This window comes from Berghia stephanieae, chromosome 1 (genome assembly GCF_034508935.2).
Source record: "Berghia stephanieae isolate SIO BIC M18660-M18661 chromosome 1, UCSD_Bste_1.3, whole genome shotgun sequence".
Lineage (NCBI taxonomy): Eukaryota > Metazoa > Mollusca > Gastropoda > Nudibranchia > Aeolidiidae > Berghia > Berghia stephanieae.
Genome location: NC_088360.1, coordinates 95,731,969 through 95,752,452, shown reverse-complemented (window position 1 = coordinate 95,752,452; position 20,484 = coordinate 95,731,969). Strand labels below are relative to the sequence as shown.

General features: G+C 33.1%; 1 protein-coding gene across 4 annotated transcripts; it reads right to left on the bottom strand.

Annotated features, from left to right (window-relative positions):
• Window positions 1-3,585: 3,585 nt before the first annotated feature.
• LOC144962442 (meiotic recombination protein SPO11-like) lies at window positions 3,586-20,277 on the bottom strand. Of its 4 annotated transcripts, none has more exons than XM_078895386.1 (11): window positions 20,065-20,270; window positions 18,962-19,053; window positions 17,777-17,843; window positions 16,424-16,547; window positions 15,683-15,769; window positions 11,938-11,974; window positions 10,567-10,676; window positions 8,317-8,454; window positions 6,662-6,738; window positions 5,082-5,193; window positions 3,587-3,912 (listed from the first exon to the last, which is right to left on the bottom strand). In XM_078895386.1, the coding sequence occupies exons 1-11, from the start codon at window positions 20,187-20,189 to the stop codon at window positions 3,787-3,789; spliced, it is 1,095 nt and encodes a 364-aa protein (XP_078751512.1). In that variant the 5' UTR covers window positions 20,190-20,270; the 3' UTR covers window positions 3,587-3,786. The 4 variants fall into 4 exon arrangements, with proteins under 4 accessions (XP_078751514.1, XP_078751512.1, XP_078751515.1 ...); XM_078895387.1 differs by having other exon boundaries at window positions 3,590-3,912; window positions 16,424-16,532; window positions 20,065-20,277; XM_078895388.1 differs by lacking the exon at window positions 11,938-11,974 and having other exon boundaries at window positions 3,586-3,912; window positions 15,700-15,769.
• Window positions 20,278-20,484: the final 207 nt, after the last annotated feature.

Sequence of the window (20,484 nt, the reverse complement as noted above, 5' to 3'; positions counted from 1 at the left end):
TATATTTTAAAAATTGTTGATCATCTCTCTGAGTAAATGATTATTAGAAACCGAGTGTTACCATTTGGATCCTGAGTGGGCAAGGATGTACTTGCTATCTTCTATCCCCTTATATCTGTTTTCCAAGTTGCTTTCTGTCTTTGTCTTGGAATGGGATTGCTTGGTTTTGCCCTAGTCCTCAGCTGAGAGTATTACTTTTGGGAGGTGACATTTTTTTTTACCCTTGTAAATCATCTCTCTGACTTACATATTGTTAGTTATACTTTCTGTTTTGGCTGTAATCATCTGAGTGTGTTCCTCTCGGCGAGATCCAGGGCTGGTGTCTGGATGAGACTTTTAGGTGATCTCAAACTAAGTACTTTGATAGCGTGCTCTTGGAATCTGCATCTATTCCCCTTTGTCTTGGCTACCTACACTTGTATCTCTAGAATAATTTCACTCTCCCAGTTTCTTCCTTTTTACTGGCGCTGAAATGACCTAAATGTGGAGCAAGTGCTGTAAAACCCTTAACTCCCATAGTGGGCAGGGAGGCAGCTACTGCGTCCTCTATCCCCCTGCATTTGTTTTCCATGTTTTCTGTCTTTGTCTTGGAATGACATTACTTGGTTTTGTCTGGCCCTGACCGGATACCCTGGCTGAGAGGGAAACAGTCAAATGTATATAGATATATATATAGTTTTGGGAGATATTTTTTGTCTTGTAAATCATCTCACTATTATGCACTGCTTTTTTGTTTTACACACACACACACACACATTATATATATATATATATATATATATATATATATATATATATATATATATATATATATATATATATATATATATATAATTTTCTTCCTTTTTACTGGCGCTGTTATGACCTAAATGTGTTGCAAGCGCCGTAAAGCCCTTAAAACAAACATAAACGGTCACCAGGATCTACTTCTCTTCTTTCCTTGAACTATTATCTTTTCCCCTACTAATTTTTAGGTGACCGGGATACCCAATTATGTTTCAGGCTCTGATGACCTTTCTATCCTGTGTGTTGTATGTCATCTTCCATTTCCTTGTTACCGGCATGATTTAATACATGTTACAGGCTCTGTTTAAAATGGGCCTCCTCATTGTGGTCTCAACGATGTGAAAAATGGATTGTTTAGGGGTGTGCAATGAGTAGTCTTAAGTAGTTTCTGCTTCTTACCTCTTTACCTTTGCTTCAGGAGTAGTTGCCCCTATACTTAAATTTGTTATCGCCATCCTGTCTGTCTTTTTCACCAATTAGATCACCTGGTATCACATTAGTCCTGAGAGAGAAACGATAAACCTTTTATTTTTAAAAAATACTTTCCCCCTTGAAAGTCAAAGTCTTTTATAATTGATATGCATGGATACGTAATTAGTTAGCACAAGAGAGTATTCCTTTTGGCAAATATATTCTGCCAGTGGATCTTTGTATCTACTTCTTTTCTCTGTGTGATGTATAGTCACATTTCTCTGGTTTTGCCAGTGCAGACTTATTTGCCATGGGCTGATTTCCTCTCACTCTTAACTCTCTCGAGTTCATATTCATGGAAAATCAAACAAATACGACCTAAATGTTTTACAAACGCCGCAAAACCCTTAAATACAGAAAAACAGAGTCCTTGGCTGGGAGAGAAACAGTCGAATGTATAGTTAGTTATAGTTTTGCGCCGAGATAGTATTTTTTTCCTCGAAAATCATCTCTCTGTTATGTACTGATTTACATTCTGTTTTGAATAATATACAGTGCAACCCCTGGATAACAGCACTGCCCGGGACTGGAAAATTGTGTAGTTACTAGGGGTGTCGTTATTCCGGAGTTTTCAAGATGGCATAAAAAGGGGGCATGGTGAGACGGGTGAATACATAATAGTGTGATGTGCAGACCAGTGTCTGAGAGAAGACTGTCTCCTGTTTACAAAGGGTCAACCAGTTAGAATACAAAAAAGAAACAAACAAAAAAACATAATAGGAATTAACTACAATATAAAATTTGGTCTGATGTTTAAAAAAACAACAGTAATAAAGTGAAAGAGGCTGTTGTTTTCCTTGCTATTCCAATGTATTATAAATATCCATAATTTCCCCCATTGGACACAGCATTGCCTGATATCAGTTAACCTCCACTGACGTCAGACGGGTTGCTAACAGGGAAGGTTAATGGACCCTTGATACTTCCATCCACTGATACTGATAAAGTTCTTTTGCTGTGGTTCCATATGCTCTAGTGTTGATTCTATACAGTGAAGTAAACAAGTGTTCTGATTGGTCAGTAACAGAGCGATCTCACATTGGGAGGGAAAAAAGGGTTTTTTATTGGAATACGAGATGACAATGGTTGGGTATCAGAATCAAGATTGGTATCAACTGCCGATTATTGTTATAACGATGTCGCTAAACAGATTTTACTATTAAAATGTATGTTGCTTTTCTGCGGTTTTTATTACATATAGCAAAAAAATCCATTGTTATTTTTGAAAATATCAAATTAAGAACTAGGGAGCAGTCACCGGTGTAAGATAAAGATCTGAACAAAAATAAAAATGGAGCAATTCAAATATCTTCGTCATCGTTCTCTCATGTTCAATGTCTGTGTTGTTTGATGTAAGCGAGGCTTCACAGCGTAAAATGCATACCCTAGTGAAGAATATAGGTATTGAAATTGTCCCAACTATCGGGAGCCTCTATGGTGTAATAGTAGCATGTCTGACTGGTAATCAGAAGGTCTGAGGTTTGATCCCCAGTCAAGGTAGGCTGATTTTTTTCTTGTATTTTTCTTTCTTGCTTTGTCTGGCACCTTTGTTCAGATCTTTACCTTACACCACTGCCTGCTCCCAACTATTGGGAGCCTCTGTGGTGTAATGGTAGGACGTCTGACAGGTAATCAGAAGGTCTGAGGTAGAATAATTTTTTGGGATGGTTTTTTTTCTTGTATTTTTCTTTCTTGCTTTGTCTGGCACCTTTCATACACATTTGTTCAGTTCTTTATCTCACACCAGTGCCTGCTACCTAGTTTCTTAGTTTAGTTTTGGGAGGTGATATTTTTTTCCTTGTAATTCATCTCGCTGTAATGTACTGATCGTTATATATTTGTTTTTAATATATCTTATAAATATTTGAGTCTATTCCTTTTAGTGGGATCCTGCATTTGTGTCTGGATTGACTTTTAGGTGATCTCAAACTAAGTACATTGATGGTTATGCTCTTGGAATCTACATCTGTTCCCTATTTGAACCAATTTCTCTTTGTACTAGTATTACTTTTTCTTGGGTGCTTTTTTACATTTTGACTAGACATTTTTACCTCCCCCCCCCCCCCCCCCCCCAACCTATTGAATTAATTAAAATGAACACCAAATTAAAAACTTAAATTGATAAGTTGGGGGACGTTTATATTGATTGTATATGAATTAAAAATGTATAAATACATGCCAAAAAGCATAAACGCATTTTGAAGCTCATGACAGCGTTTTCTGTTTGCACCAAAACTAACGATGAGTACATATGTCGGTGTCAATGCACTCTTCATACTTGGAATAGGAAAACAATTTGAAATTACTTATACCATTTATTTTTCAAATCTTGTATTAATGAATTAAGTGGAATCAATGAGAAAAAAAATTAAGAGTATCACTGATGAAAATAAAAATCTAAAAAGATGTAAACGACACAGTCCCAAACAATGCAAAAACTAAAAAAAGCATTTCATTTAGTGCAGAGTTTTGGGGGGATGATATTTTTTCTTTTATTTTTATTTCTGATTTTTAGATTTTTACATGGCATCACTGAGCAGGAGGATACATCAGGTATATTTTAGATGGGAGATAGACATCACACAGGTAGTTTGTACTGATGGAATCCAGACTTTGTATCTCAGCCTTTTTGCCACTCTCGATTAAAATATCAACCTGAAAATGAAATATGTTGAGTTAAGTGGGTGGATTAGAAAAAATGAATATTGCTTTTGACAGATTACATTAAAATATATTTCCTAACAATAAAAGGAAACTTCTTGAGAAAGGAAATGGTGCTTTAAAAGTTACCATGATAATGTACGCCAGAGAAGATGACATCAAAAAGCAGTATAAGGGAGAAAAAAAGAAGAAAACAAAAACAAACAAAAAAAAAAGAAAAAAGAAAGAAAAAAAAGAACAACGCAAACTAATTTTTTAAAATCCTCACAAACAAAATATGTGTAATCAGTTCTTTTCTTCAGGTAGTGTGGAAGATAATAAAAGAAACGAGAAGTAAAGCAAGCAAGTAAGGCATCATGAAACATTACTTTTAGCATTTTTCAAACTATAATTCGGTCAAATTAATATTAACTGGCTTTGTGTTGACGAGGACAAAAATGATTTATTAACTTATCATGTCCATGGACTATCATTTTAGGAAATGGAAAGATTTAAATGATATAATTGTAAAAGGTAAAAATGACTTATTCTCAATTTTGATGAATGATCCGTAAACAGAAGGCCTGGCATTATAAATGTACCATTTGTAGTACGTCTAAAATAGTTGCAGGTTATGGTAGAAAAACAAAGAATAAGAAGAAAGTTTCATATTTGGAAACATAAATACACTCCGACTCACGGTAAAGAAACTTTTGCTTTTTTGAACCCTCATTTCTTAAGTTTCACTTTTATTCTTTGTGTGTGTTCCATTCCTTTAACTAATTTTCACATATAATATGGATATGACATACTATTTTTTCATATTTTTGAAGCTATCAATCCTGAAAAAAGACATCACTTTACCTGTGTGTATACTCTTTCGCATCCTGTGTCAGACACAACGCAATGTGTAACAAATCGAAAAGCAATGCTTGCTTTATTGCAAGGTAAAATATATTAAAGGGTTTTCATGATTGTCACCCATAGCCGTTCAAATAAAATTGATTTAAATCCATAAAATGAACTATCTTTATTATAAATACAGATACCAGGAATCTGTTTTATATACAAGTACTAAAAAATTACATCATCCGAATGAAGATTTTTATGTTGAATTTTTCTATGAATTTTGTGATGTCAAAATAGCTTTGACCTTATATTATCTATAACATGACCTTGTGTACCTGAGCCATTAATGATTCATCGTTTCTTATATAAGGTCGTTTCTTCAAAGATTGAGCTTTCTTTACATCATTATCTGTCATTCGACCCAAGCTTGACTCTTTGATACTCAGCCTGGTAAGGAATGCAAATAAATATATAGGAAATAATTTTTATTAAAAGCATTTTGAGATTCATTATTCTCCCCTAGAGGATTAAAAATTCTGTTTATAGGCACCACTAGTCTAGAGAACAATTAATCACAAAACCATGCTCTGTCAACATACAACATATACTGCAGATTCGGACATTTCATGACAAAACTCACTCATCAGATCTTTTATTTTCTATTCATGAAACGATTATGAGCTTTCAAAGCAGTAGCGGTAAATTGAAAAAAAGATGAATTAAAAAAAGGTTAATTAGTAAAATTGAAATAAATCACAATTATGCCCCCACCTCCCCCCCCCCCCCCAAAAAAAAAGAGAGAAATGTACTTTTAAAAAACTTTTGATAGTATACCATTCTTAATTTCAAAATTATCTTTAAATCTTATGCCTGGAATAGTTGTACAGACTGTTTATTTGGGCATAAAAGTTTTCTAAATTATATGAGAACATTTATTCACTGTTTTTCACTATGAAAATCAAACTCCATGATTGCTTGTCAATTAAAAAACATTTCTGTCACAGGAGGACATCATAATTGTGATATTATAGAGTCATAATCTAACACCACACAAATGTTGTTGTGCCTATCTTCAGTGTCGAAAGTGCATTAGTGTGGATTGGATTGAATTAGGTTCAGATAAATAAGTAGGTAAAATTGCTTCTGTTGGTTAATTATCTTTTAGAAAATTAGAGATTTACAAGAAATATCAAAACCGGTACGTAAATATAAGATGTAAATTTCTGTTTAGAATGATGGAACAATGGGTAACGCGGGACAGTGGTGTGTTCTTTGTAGCTTTGTTACCCGAGGTATCAGGTTTTAAACAACTCCTATGCAGTGGGTTAATGAGCAAGTCACCATGCCCTTTCTTACTTTGCACTGTAGCTAAAGCCTTGACGATTCCAGACTCCCCCTAGCATAAACGATCAAAAACAAATTTCCACCCTGAAGATGACTATATCATACTATAGTGAAGATGTGGATGACTTTATCACTAAATTTAAAATGATTTATTTATTTATTTATTTCATTCTTAAGAATACTTTCAGTCTCATACACAGGTACGTACTAGTAACAATAATGTAACTTTCCAGACTGAAAAAAAAAGTTAAAGTAATTTGTACTAATTAGACCTTTTAGGTATTTGATTATTTAAAAGATAAAAGCTACATGTATTTTAACTTTAAAAATAAGCAAATTTATTTCTGTAAGTGGCCTAAGTTACCCCGGATGGCCTAAGTAGCCCAAGTTGTGAAGTGAAACACAGTGAGAATGTGAAAATTGTGGAGAAGCGAAATTTGAATTTGCATTTTCTATTTCATTTATGACCTATTAGAAAAAGAGAATACAGGTGAAGATTAATTGACATTTCCATGACTTATATTTTTTTACATTGTAAAAATTAGGAAGTTGGGAAAGACAGAACATTAACCTGCTTATATCTTCCGGCCATACACCAATCCATTCAGCCTGGGGTACTGTTAGGCGTTCGTTTTCAAATGCCTGGTTCTGTTCAGTTGAAAATGACAATTTGAGATCAAGTAAATTGCATTAGGTTTAATTCTTGATACTAATAATAATAATAATAATAATAATAATAATAATAATAATGATGATGATGATGATGATGATGCTCGGATGAAGAGGATGAGGATGACGGTGAAAATGGTTACCCTATACTATATATCTATTTATAAACAATGAACAATTCTGATGCATAACTTATATCCCAGTGATGGAGGCTCTGGGTGAAGTCTGGGCATTTCAAAATACACTTTGAGATCTGATGAAGCTGCAGGGTCTTGGACTCGCAATACAACCTTTAATAGGTCTGTGGTTTTGAATCAGTGATAAGGCATTTAGACAGTATGCCCTTATGAAAGGTATTTTTACCAGTTTCCTCAACTCATTCATCAGTGATTATGTAGCTAGGTTTGTTCGATCTGGTAGAATGTGAGTATTTTTCAATAGACGATAGATAAGAAGCCGTTGTTATTGTCCGTTTAATGCTGCAGAAACTTGGATAAGTTCTGGCTACATGGGGCATTTGGTTCTGAATTACTACTAGCAATACTTACATCAAAAAGTATATAAAGGTGGAATGTCTTATTTGACCCCTTGTCTCAATATGGAATTACATAATATTGGATGGGTATCAATGATTATGAAATCCTATCCCTGGCATTAAGTCCTGGCCTTGGGTACGACATTTTAAACACATTACCCTACTAAGAATGAGAGCCTGACTATAGGCAGTGATTGGTTGTTTTTTTGTTTTGTTTTGTTTTTAAGGGTTTTACAGCGCTTGCAACACGTTTAGGTCATATCAGCGCCAGTAAAAAGAAATAAAATATGATAGTCAAAATGTTCTAGAAATACAATTAAAGCACCAAAGAAAAAGTAAGACAGAGAGGAACTGGTTCAAATAGGGAACAGATGTAGATTCCAAGAGCATACCATCAATGTACTTAGTTTGAGATCACCTAAAATTTAAAGTCTTATCCTGACACTGAGAGAAACACTCAAATGTTTACAAATCATAATATATGTAAAACAAAAATTATACAGTGCATAACAGACAAATGATTTACAAGACAAAAAATATCATCTCCCAAAAATCTAACTATACATTTTACTGCTTCCCTTCCGGTCAGGGTCCAGCCAGGGCCAGGACAAAACCAAGTAATCTCATTCCAAGACAAAGACAGAAAGCAGAGGATAGAAGACACAGTACGCCCACCCAGCAATTGGCAGTGATGCATGGAGAAAGAGTGTTAGAACAAAAAGATGACTAAGCGGTGACCTGCATAGTATGAAATGGAAATTTGGTTGCTTTGGTAATTGAATAATTGTGAATGCATTCATCATGGTAAATTCGTGGAAATGCATTGTATAAATATTAATATAATACAATTTGAACATCGATAATTAAACGGATGTGAAGGACACCACGATGGGGCTTGTTTACAAGCATTGTCTAGTCACTGACCTTACTCATTATTGATTTACATTGCAGCCAGATGAGACGTGACACCACCGAAATGTATCCAAATGTAAAATAGACTTGAAAACAGTTTATAAGCTTACCATGGATCCATATTTGTAGACAGACATGATTTCCATTCCATGAGGGTCTGCATCCACCAAAATAAATATTGGAAGATTGTATTGTTGCCACAACTGTTTCAGGAGTAGACGTGTACCGATATCTGGAAAGCCTTTGCCCTGAAGAAAGAAGAAATGATTTAAATGAATCATGACACTTTAAGTCTACTCAATGGGTAACATAAAGTTTTATATTTTTGACTTTCTGCATAGTTTTACATGAGTTATGGCTTGACTTAAAACTGTTCGCTGACATGGTCAAGCGAATTTGGAGCCTCAGCAGCCCTCATGATTTCTGTGCAGAGAAACCTCCATGTTTATTTGATGCCATGTCTCTGATGTTGTTGAAATCCATAGTTTATGTTTGGCAATCATTTGAGATCGTTGTTAAGTGATTGGCAATGAGGTGATTGAGTGTTCTTTGTGTTTGATTGATGAAGTAGAATGACATAGCTTATTTGCTGGTATTTCAGGATCTCGCCTCAGGATTCGTCAAACCACAAGCTCCAACTGGCTTTAAGTAATTGAAGAGAGATCAGTGTTTCCTTACATTTTTGTTACAGTGCTTTGTTTGTTATTTTCGTAAGGTATTTCATTCCCAGTACTGTTCTAAGTGGTTTACAATGGAAGGTGTCCAGTTGATCTTCGTCTGATTTTGTCATTCCCCATGTTGCACAGTTGTAGAGGAGAATTGATGTGACCAGTGCAACTCAATCCATGCTTTTTTTGGCCTTGTTTTGTTGTTTCGTATCCATATATGTATAGCTTTGTGTAGCACTGTTTTTGATAGTTGATTACTGTATTCTATGTCCTCTAAACACGCGTTCCAAATACACTCTGAACACTACCCGGCTCAAACTGCCCCCTTGAGGAGTCCATTTGTTGCCAGTGAAGCATTGACTATTTGTTGCTCCAATAATTTTGGTATTTAATATTGTGTTGCTGAGAAGGAACTGGGTAATATGGACCTCATCTTCTTCTATGACTTCTGAGAGAATACGTAGGAGTTTATCTCTTTTAACTTGAGTTAAGATGGGCATAAATGGCAGAAACAATTATGATTCAGAACAGATCACAACAAAGAAATCAAAATTACTTATGTCTATTTCTTTTCAAGACCTATTGTTATTTTTTACATGTTATTAGAACAGAACTGGAACGATAAAAAAAAGTATATATATATATATATATATATATATATATATATATATATATATATATATATATATATATATATATATATATATATATATATATATATATATATATATATAAGGACCTGTTGCCATGGAGACAAATTGCAATAGCTTCGTCTGTAGTGCTGAAAATTTTGGTCATGTATTTATCTTATAAAATCGCAGTTTTAGCCTTCATTTAAATGTTATCAGTATAAAGGATGGTCACAGATCATCATTTTGACCATCTCACATATGCAATTTGGTATTGCGTTTGGGGAGCTCGTAAAGTGGACAATGTAATGATATTTACAAAAGCCTCATTGTATAATAATGGAGCTATATTGAATTTCGTTAGTAAAAATTATATCACTCAATGCACAATGTTGGTGATCCAAAACCCACTTAACTCCCTTTTTTTCAGATAATTGGTGAGTTTGAGAATCCCTGTTCAGTTTTCCTACTCAAAGGGGATTCATTCCAGAAAAGTTGCCTAGGAGCTCACTACAATGCTTCTCCTTTAAAATTATTAATTGTTCAAGCTTTTATTGCAAACCATTATGTTGATATCGGCAAAAGAAGCTAAAATTGTATTCAATCCGTCAGTGTCAAAGATTTTGGCACAACACAACAGGGGCAAAGAGGAATAAGTCAATAAGTCAAGTAACTCATTTTCATTCAAGTTAGTCCATTTCACTCTGCAATAGTTTTGAAAAACTTGTATGCAGTGAAAAGAGAAAGGACAGATCCTTTCAGAAATTGTATTGGATTTTACAATCGCTTTATAGTAGAGAGATTGAGAGACCAATCTGATTTTCCATTCAATACTTATTCAAATCAACTGATAGCATTGTTATCCGCTAAAAAAAGAGATATCCCTCTCAAATTCAACAAAAGTGTCAATTTTGTTTCAAAATATGTTCATAAACCATTTCCAAATCCACAAAAAAGTTTAGGTGCTATTAACAATTAAAGTCAAGGGAAAAATTGCCTTTTTTTCAGTCAGTTTAAACATTTTGTATTATTTTGTTGATCTATATTCCAATTTGTTACATACCGTCAAAAGAATGCATGGTTTCATCTTTTCGCAAAAGTTGTGTGACATTAACTTTTGGAATATGGCATCTTTTTCCACAACTAAAACAAAATTTGCTGCAGTGTTTAAATCTGTAATAGACAGAAAAGAAAGCGCTTCTCCTATATGTGGGTTTTATAAAGAATAAACCCAAAGCAATAATTTAAGGCATGCATGATAAACACTTCAGTTCAGATTCAACAAATGCTTTGATCTCTCAACCAATGATAAATTCCCAATTTTTTTAACTTATTGTTTTTTTTTGATGATATACAAGTATTTAAGAAACTGTATTTTGTGTGGTCAAAGTAAACTCTTCACATTTTTCCAACAATTTCGTTCTAATCAGAAGAAAACTTGTCTTCTATGTACCATTCAAACATTGCACATTTGCCAAACCTCTTGTCCCAGCCTGTATTGCCTTTAAAGGCCATTTACAACCTGACTGTCCCCTTTTCTGCTGGTCAACAACAAAAGCCCACATAATGGGGAAAAAACTAATTTACAAGAAAGCCAAAAAGCTAATAGCTATTACTAAGCGTAACTAGACACATGATGCAATGATACACTGCTTTTAAATTTTCTATATGCATCAGGAACAGACTTTTGAGAACTTGTCTACAGATGGAGGAGATCATCATGACGACAAAGATATGACTCCATTTCGATTATACCAGGTTTTGTAATTGTGCAATAATCTTGCATGTAAATATTGTGCGAGGGTGTAGACAAAACAGTTCTTGCATGAAATACATACTTTCAATCATAAATCAAGATTAATTTGTAAAAAAAATGCACATTGTCAAAGTAAAACTCACATGTCTATAATTGTTTCTTTAAAAATAAAACATCTCGTAAATGCTTTTAAAAAATCACATTCCCCCAATTCCATACTTGAACCAAAAATAAAAACTTAGAAATTAAACTTTTAAACTTTCAGTATTTGCAGAGGCATTTAAAAGTTCATCTATCAGAGGTTATGGTAGTAAGTCTAGGTGTTTCAGAATTGAAACATATGACCTACCAAATCCAAATGCAAGTAAATTAACTAAAATGCCATGGCTAATTCTGATATTTGGAAAAACCCAAAATATAATAATCATTGCGACCTTAAATGAAAACCTCCAAAATAGAAAAAAAGGAAATTTAAAACAACAAAATAGGAAATATAAAATAATCAGAATAACAAAATAACATTTTAAAAAATAACACAAAAACAAACAAACCTATAAACCATAACATAATGGAATCTTGTGAAACAAGTATATATATATATATATATATATATATATATATATATATATATATATATATATATATATATATATACATATATAACAAAAGAACACATACTTTGCATCTCCTTCATGTGGGTTGGTATGGGTATACCCTGAAAGGAAATTGTCACTGTAAACATTTATAAAGAACTGCAAACCAGCACTCATACTAAAAAATCAACTAATTTCACGATCAAAAGACAGTTCTCTAAACGACCATTTCATATTTTAAAAATGGGCTTTTTTTATACAGGATAATACAAACAGCAAACCTGAACATGAAGGAAGAAACCATGACGTTTATGAGGTACTTTAATAGTTACAGGCCAGATCTTACACCTGGTTGAAATTGTGAATAAAGAGCCTTTTCCACGGACTAAACGCTTTACTGTCCACAGTGGAACCCAACCTTCAACCTAAAGGTCATGAGCCGAGAGTCATACAATTAGACACAAAGCCAATCACCATTAGCTTCTTGGAAGTTTTCTCTTTATTCAATCTCTTAAAACCAATCATTCATTCAACCTAAAAGCATGAAGTTGCTTCATCAACCAAATGAAAGTTATACCTCTGCAAGATGCTTTGTTCTCATTTTTTTTACAAGCAAAAACAACTCTTGCAGCGACTTGTCATTGGGTTGATGTTTTAACATTAACATTATAATGACAAGGACAAGAGTAGATAAAAGCTGTCCCATAGTGAATAAATTAATGGATTTATCTATCAGTTAGATAATTGATGGGGAGTCACCTCATAACTGTGACGGCTGGCTGATAAACCTGATCATTTCATTTGGTTGAATTTAAAGTACTTACAATGCCATGTCAATCCATGACCCAAATGCATAGACACAAAGACAGACATGTATTATGAAACAATGTGTGCTAATCCACACACACACATACACAAACACCCTCACACTTACATAAGGCTTCATAGATTTTATTGAAAAGGCATAACATCATGATGGCAAATACATATGTGTAATATAGGGGGGGGGGGGATGGGGTGAGGTGAGGTGGCGGAATGGTTACAGCATTGCACAGTGGCCTGGAAGGTCCTGGGTTCAAGTCTGTTTCAAGCACTCTCATTTTATTTTTCCTTGAGCAAAATTATTAACCCTCAATTTTGCTAACCACAGCACCGAAAATCGTGCTGAAACTGAACATTTAGCAAAAAGCCCTGGTTTCTATGATCTAGCCTGAATGACGGTACCGCTTGCTGATTACAAGAGATAAAGCTGTCACTAAATAATTTATTACCGCTGCAGGCGATTGAGTTAGGGGAAATAACTGAGGAGAAAACAACATGCATATAACATGCATTTTAAAATTATTCTGTGACTAAATTATCAAATTATGAGTAAGTTTTTCTTCAGTTTACGTAAAGATCCATCTTTCCTCTTTTAAACTGCCTTTAAAATTCATCCAGGAATAAATTATTTGGGCATGAATTAAAAAGGTACCTAAAAGTTAGTATATTATCAAAAGTACATTGAGTAAAATATTAATAGCATTAAAATGTCACTGTACAGATTTGAATTTTTTATGTTAGGTGATAGTTAACATGTTCTATTTTATCATAGTGAAAACAGAATTGCCAGTAAGGCGATGGTTATTGAGTTATGGTCATTTGAAGTGAAATCGGCTACAATCCTTGAAAGTGAAAGGATGTTATGTTACTAAGTTAATAACTTGAATTATGACTTTATATTGTTACGTGTAATCTGTATTAGTCTTTCTAAACTATAAATATCCTAAAGCCATTATTCATCACGGGTTCTCTATCGTTTAAAGGACACCAACAATTGCTTGCTAATCTTTAGATCAGACAGTGGTATAATATATACCACAAGTAATATCTGATCAAACAATCCAAGCTCCCAAATCCTGCTCGTTGAACAAAAGAATCAGAAAAAACAAAAATTTACTGCATCCGCAATAAATAGTAGTACAGTTATTTGTAAGCTTAATACTCTCTCTTTATCCAACTTAGCAATAGTGAATTCCACATAGATATTTCCACTCATTGTCCTGCTGACATATTTCTATACTATATGCATTACCGGTGGTGTGGAGATTATTTCTGGCCCAACCCTCTCCACTGATAGACTAGTGTCAGATCCAGAATGTAACTAGTGATTTCTATTGTAATACTAGAGAAGGAAGGATAAACTCTGCCTTATGTACCTTAAGGTTCTTAATGGCTACTATTTCTCTATGTAAATCGGAAAGAAACTCGAATCTCTCGGGTGCTAAAGTAATATATGGAAAAAATGTCAAATGTAAAAAGCTTTTCAAAGACAAGCATCGCATCATAATGACCAACACTAACATGAGGGATGATTTAAAAAAGGAATTAAAAGATCAAATCTAGCCGTAATCTTTAATATGCCCAATGGATTATGCGATAGACTCTAAACACCATGCATCAGCAACATTGTTTATTTATAATTTAATAAACATTGAATTTTTACTACAGCCAAAACTGCAATATCTGATGACATTGCTGGTCGAAATCATTATTAAGTCAGTCATACCACTGTACTTTGCACTGTGTTAAAGAACAACTCTCTTAACAAACTATTTTGGATTCAATGATCATTTACTATTGATATGAGATAACACTAATCTGCTATACTTAGCTTACTTGTACTGGTAGGTTCGTGACAAAAGGAAATTTTTGAACTTTACAAGCATGTAACTTGGCTTTGGTGACTTAACTGTTCAAGAAATTAATTGCACTATAATCTGCATTTTCTTGAATTCTTGTCTTTCTTTTAAGCCAAAAACATATTTGGTGTACGGTGACATTATTTAAATACTTCACTTAACAAAACCGAACTTTTTATGGTTTTCTTACATTTTTTTATGTCTAAACTTGTCTATGGTTTAACAATAAAATAATTGTTATGTGTAAGGTATCATAATAACATTTGATTTTATCTCGTCTTTTTTATACCTAAAACAAATCTTTAACATAACATAATCTTAAAGCGTACTTGATTAAAGACACCAATAAAATTGCCATATCGTTGAAAAAAAGTGGTCAGTCAAAAGTGCTCATACATGTAGCACAATGAGATCAGTTGAGGGTCAGATAGTTGTCAAGGGTAGAGGTTTAATGACTTTTGGATTTTCAGCTAAATGTTCGGTCGTTCGGTGCTGTGATATATATATATATATATATATATATATATATATATATATATATATATATATATATATATATTTATGAGTGTTGGTGGGTACCTGTAGGTACGAGAGTGCTCGATAATTTAGGTTAGAGCATATAAAAATAAATAAATTCACTCACATATTTTAAAGCCGAAATATATAAATATACAAATACATATATGTATACCGATAGGTACAACATTGACTCAAACTTTCATTTTAAAATGTTAAATACCATAATCTGACAATTTCTAGTCACTGATAAAATAATATATACATTACTTCTTTTCATTTAGCACTTTTATGGCTGCGGGTATAAAAGAATTTTTAAAACATAAGTTCCAGTTTTTATACCTTCAAAATGTCCATCAGATTGTAACAACTTAAATAAATGATGTATGGGGTGGGAAGGTTGGGTTAATATTGAATTTGCTATTCTGATGATATTTTTATGTGTTGAAATTTATATTACATATTATTATACTTAAGGTCTACAAAATCGTGCCTAAAGAAAGCATAAGAAATCATGTTAAAATATTTGTTTTTGGCCATTACTTACTTATCTTTTTTGTCTTTATTTTAAATCAACTGATTTAAGACAAATCATTTTTAAAAAACATTCAATTCAAAATGAATACAGCTTACAGATGTGGTGTACTGACAATTGGTGACTTGATCTCTGCCATCTGAAAACTGGACATCACCAGCAACAAGGCCTTTGGAAGTCGCAAGCTGTTGGGAATTCAAAGAGGGGAAAAAAAAAGACATCAATAAATGTATTTAATTTAATAAAATATCCTATCTCATTTAATTTCTCAAAAATAATCGCTGTTATAGTGAAAAGGGTGAATATTTTATGACAAGACAATAATTCATAATCCAAAATTTTTTTAATTTTCATACAGTTTAAATGCCCATTTGAATGCCTCTGTTCCTTACAAAACGGAATCCATCATATAAGGGGCAATATTGAGAAGGTCAATAGCTTGACAAAAAGAATAAAAACTTGGTAAAAAGAAAACTAGATAATGATTTATTGAAAACACTGTAAAAATTTGCACAAGAAATTGTGACTTCCAAATACTCCTAACAAAAGTCAATTTTTGTCATTTTTGCCAACAGACGTAAAGTAAAAAAATTGTTTTTAATTGAAAAGCTATGAACAAAATCTGTGTAATTACGTTAAAAAGCAAAATGGAATCTGTGATGATAAAAATAATCCTAAATGTTAGATTAATGAAAAAATATTGGAAACAGCAATGAAATTGTGGTCTTTTTGACACAGCATAGAACACGTCCTTTATATACTTATCCGTTATGTATTCCTGATTTTTGTACTTCCTTATGACCAGTGCTTTGACAGAAACTACTGTGATATAGACTTACTATATGAAGATCCCATCTGGGTACTTCCAGCATGCAAGAGATGTCATCAATAATCCTGTCCATTGCATTCTGGGTAGAGTATAAGTCTGGATAATGGTAGAAAATATCTCTGTAAAGACAGAAACTGAAATTATAATCATTGGAAACAAATAAATATATAGTTCCCGAAATCAACAAAGAAATTGGAGGAGAAATTTAAGCTGAAATCCTGAATAAATTTTAGAACCCAAATCGTTCATTGTTGCAATTTTTAGAAAAATATATATATATTTTTTAAAAAACAACACTTTTCCGCAACCTTGAGCAGCTGTATAATATCCTACCATTTACATGTGAACAACTATGGTGTAATGATCCAGTTTTAGATTTACAATGCAACCTATATTAAGTACACAGAATTTGAGTTTGAGACAGCCACTAAGTACAGTGCAACATCTGGATAACGACAACCCTGAATAATGACAACCCTTGGATAATGGCTTTGACCTCTGATCCCGATTTTTTTGCTATATATTGTTAGTAGTAAAATCCATAAAATAGCGAGATACATTTGAGTAAAACCCCTGATTAGTGACATCTTTATAACAATAATCGGCAGTTGATACCCGACAATCGTCATCTTGTACTGTTTAACAAAAAAACCCCACCTTTTCTCCCATCCCAATGAGATAGCTTTCTTACTGACCATTCAGAACATGTTTTTACTACACTGTGTGGAATCAGCGCTTGTTCATATGGAACCAAAGCAAAAGTTTAGCAATGGATAGAACTCTCAAGGGTCCATTAACCTTTAGAGGAAGGTCCCTAGCCAACAGCAACACTTAACATGTCGGACGAGACATGACACCTATTAGGCGATATTACAATTTTTTGGACAGAGACAACACTGTTAATGGCCAGGTACTCATTTTACACCTGAGTACAATGAGAGAATGTGAGTAAAGAGCTTTCTCCAAAGACTCAACTATGCGCTGTCCAGAGCCTGGACCTTCTGATCCGAAGACGAGTGTAAACAAAAAGACCACATAGCCACAAAATGTCAAATGTCTTCATCTTTCTGTTGTTTTCAAGGTTCGGGTTTTGTAGTGCAGCGATTCACAGCAGATATGCATACCCTTGTAAAGAATATAGGCATTAAATCATCCCAGTTATCTGGTACCTTCTGTGGTGTAGTGACCAAATAAGAGGAGGTCTGAGGTTAAATCTCCAGTCGAAGCAGGCTGATTTTTTGAGTTGGATTTTTTCTTATATTTTTCTCTCTTTAAATTGGGACCTCTGGTTTGATCAATAAATATACTACAACACATTGACTGACCTTGGTAAGTTACAAATTGGAATAAAATGATATCTTACCTCTTTGTGCAAAACTTGCCCTCTTGAATAAGGGTATAGATTGTACCCAATAATTTGAGCATAACAGCTGTAACAATGAAATAAAAGTAAAATTACAGCTGTTACCAAATTCATTTACTAAATATTCATTATATTGTTCTGTTTTTCTTGGAAATAAAAAACAATATCTTGAATTCAACATTGTGTGGCATAAAGTAATTCCAATTGATTAATATAAATAAGATGCATCATAGATAGTTCTTAAACAATATAATATATCAACTACAAGAGAAATTATGCCAGATTTAATCATGATAATAGGTAGGTTGGAATAAGCAGAACACATTTAGGAAAAAAAATAAGGATGACTCAAAATTGTTATATATCCCGTCTGTCTAAAGAGAATTTCCCAACAGCCCCAACTATCTGCAGAATCAGGGAACCAATTTTATAAGATCACATTTCAATCAGATCATCAAATTCCATAAGGATTTGACTTTACTTGGTTTTGGTCAATTGGTCCTAGAGATCTGTGAGGCCGCTTAATTCTTTGAAAAAAATTGTTATAATTTAAGCCCAAGGTTGTACTTCATGATGAGATAACTATCTTACATTTTTCATTTAAATATTTGGTTTACTACTACACATGAATGAGTAGGTGTCATGCATAGTGGGAAATATGGGTTCCTTGCTCAAGAAAACAATGAAATATTGAGAGCATAATTTTACTACAAGCCTTTCAGATGATAGTGCATTTCCTTATTTTCTTCACATTATTGTCCCCTAATAAGTATATAACAACGGTGTTAGAAACACGGTGGAATTCTTATCCTTAAAGATAATTAATACAGAGATTAATAAATATGAACATGTATGCAATATTTCACGGATTCACTATCCTCAAAAAGCTTAATTTATTCCCCATTTTATAATTTATTATTGAAACCAAATTTCCATTTCATACAGGCCTTGTTACCTGTTGGACATCCCTTTTGTATTAGCAATCATACAATATCCATCACTACTTATAGCCAGATACGTTTTTATACCTGAGTCGAGTGGGATAATATATGAAATACCTTACCGTGAGATCCATCAGGTCCCTGACCATACCCAACATTACTTACTTTGTACAAGATGATAAATCATATCGCTAAAAACCAATGCCCATAAATTATTTGAGATCGAATCGAGCAATGTACCTACCAAATTTTTTCAATGATTTTGGGTGATTTGCGTTGACAACTGAATAAGCTCGACAATCTTCGGAAGGATTGAGTTTTACTGTTTCATCAAATCTGTTGGATCAAAATGAGACACGAATAAACCACTTGTATCTATTATTATGTAGAATAGTATTATTATTTTGAAATTTCAAATATAGAGTAAGAGCCCATGATTTTTCTGGTATTGTCAACAAAATTTTCCCATTATTTATCTATAATCAACAAAGCAAGAGACATTGATCTCCAATCACACTCTATCAATGTGAGTTGTCAAAAAAATTGATTCCATTCCTGTCCATTTCAATAGAGACATTTATATAGTTTAATTTTTTTTTAAAGTAAAAAAATCTTGCAATGTTCTGAAGGTTTGAAATTGTTCTATGCAACCTGCATACGTTCCGATTAGCCAGTAGAAATGATACAGCTAGATCCACAACAAATATTCTGTCATTGAGAGAGATCGTTCCAATTAAGCAGCTGCTCCAATAAAGTGGCATTCCAATTACTGGCTTCATTATTATTATATTATTATTATTAGATATTATATTATTATTATTGTTATTATTATTATTATTATTATAATTATTATTATTATTATAATAATAATAATTATTATTATAATCATTATTTATCATTATTAAAAGCACGGGATGATTCCATTCTTGTCCATCTCAAAAGGGACATTTATATAGAGATTTTTTAAAGAAAAAAAGCAACTCTTACAATATTCTGAAGGTTCATATTATCTATCTAGACCTTATACTTCTTCTCCTCCTCCTTCACATACCCATATCCGACTAACTCATTAAGAGAGGACTTTAAATTGTCTAACTTTTAATAAGGCTAAGGCCTCCCACCCACTAAAAATACCCGTCTGCCTAAACATAAATAAACCTTAAACTTAAATATGTGTTTCAATGACCTTAACAAATGTTCTTCTAGAAAAATTGCTGGATATTGTTCTGGGCACTGTATAAAAATTTCCTTATTACATTACATTCCAAGCTCCGGGCCGCCTTTTTAAAAATTTTAAATCCCTTAAATGGGTAATTATTAATTTAGGAGGATAAGACTGAGACTCACGCAAGCTCATGCCAATTGGACCGACGAGGGAAACAAAACTTAGGATGTTTATGTTGATTGATATCGTGAATAATACCCAAGCATTTCATTTCTATTTTCCTGAGAATGGGTTGTTCGACGTCCATCTCCCTTTGTCACAACCCTAATAACTGGTGTTCAGAATGCCCTCTTATCCTTCTGCTAACACGACTAGGTTTTTAAGGGAATCTGGGTAACACAACTCGGCACACCAAGGTAGACTAGCAGACTACGTACAGTACTCTACGTCCATGCCATAATCGAATACAAAAGAGATCTATCTTTTTTTTTTTTTTAATCTGTTCTTCTAATGCGAATTTTAATATATATATATCGCAACTTCTGATCAATTGATAAGAGACTGAAAAGAAATATTTTCTTGATTTTCAGATAATCACACAT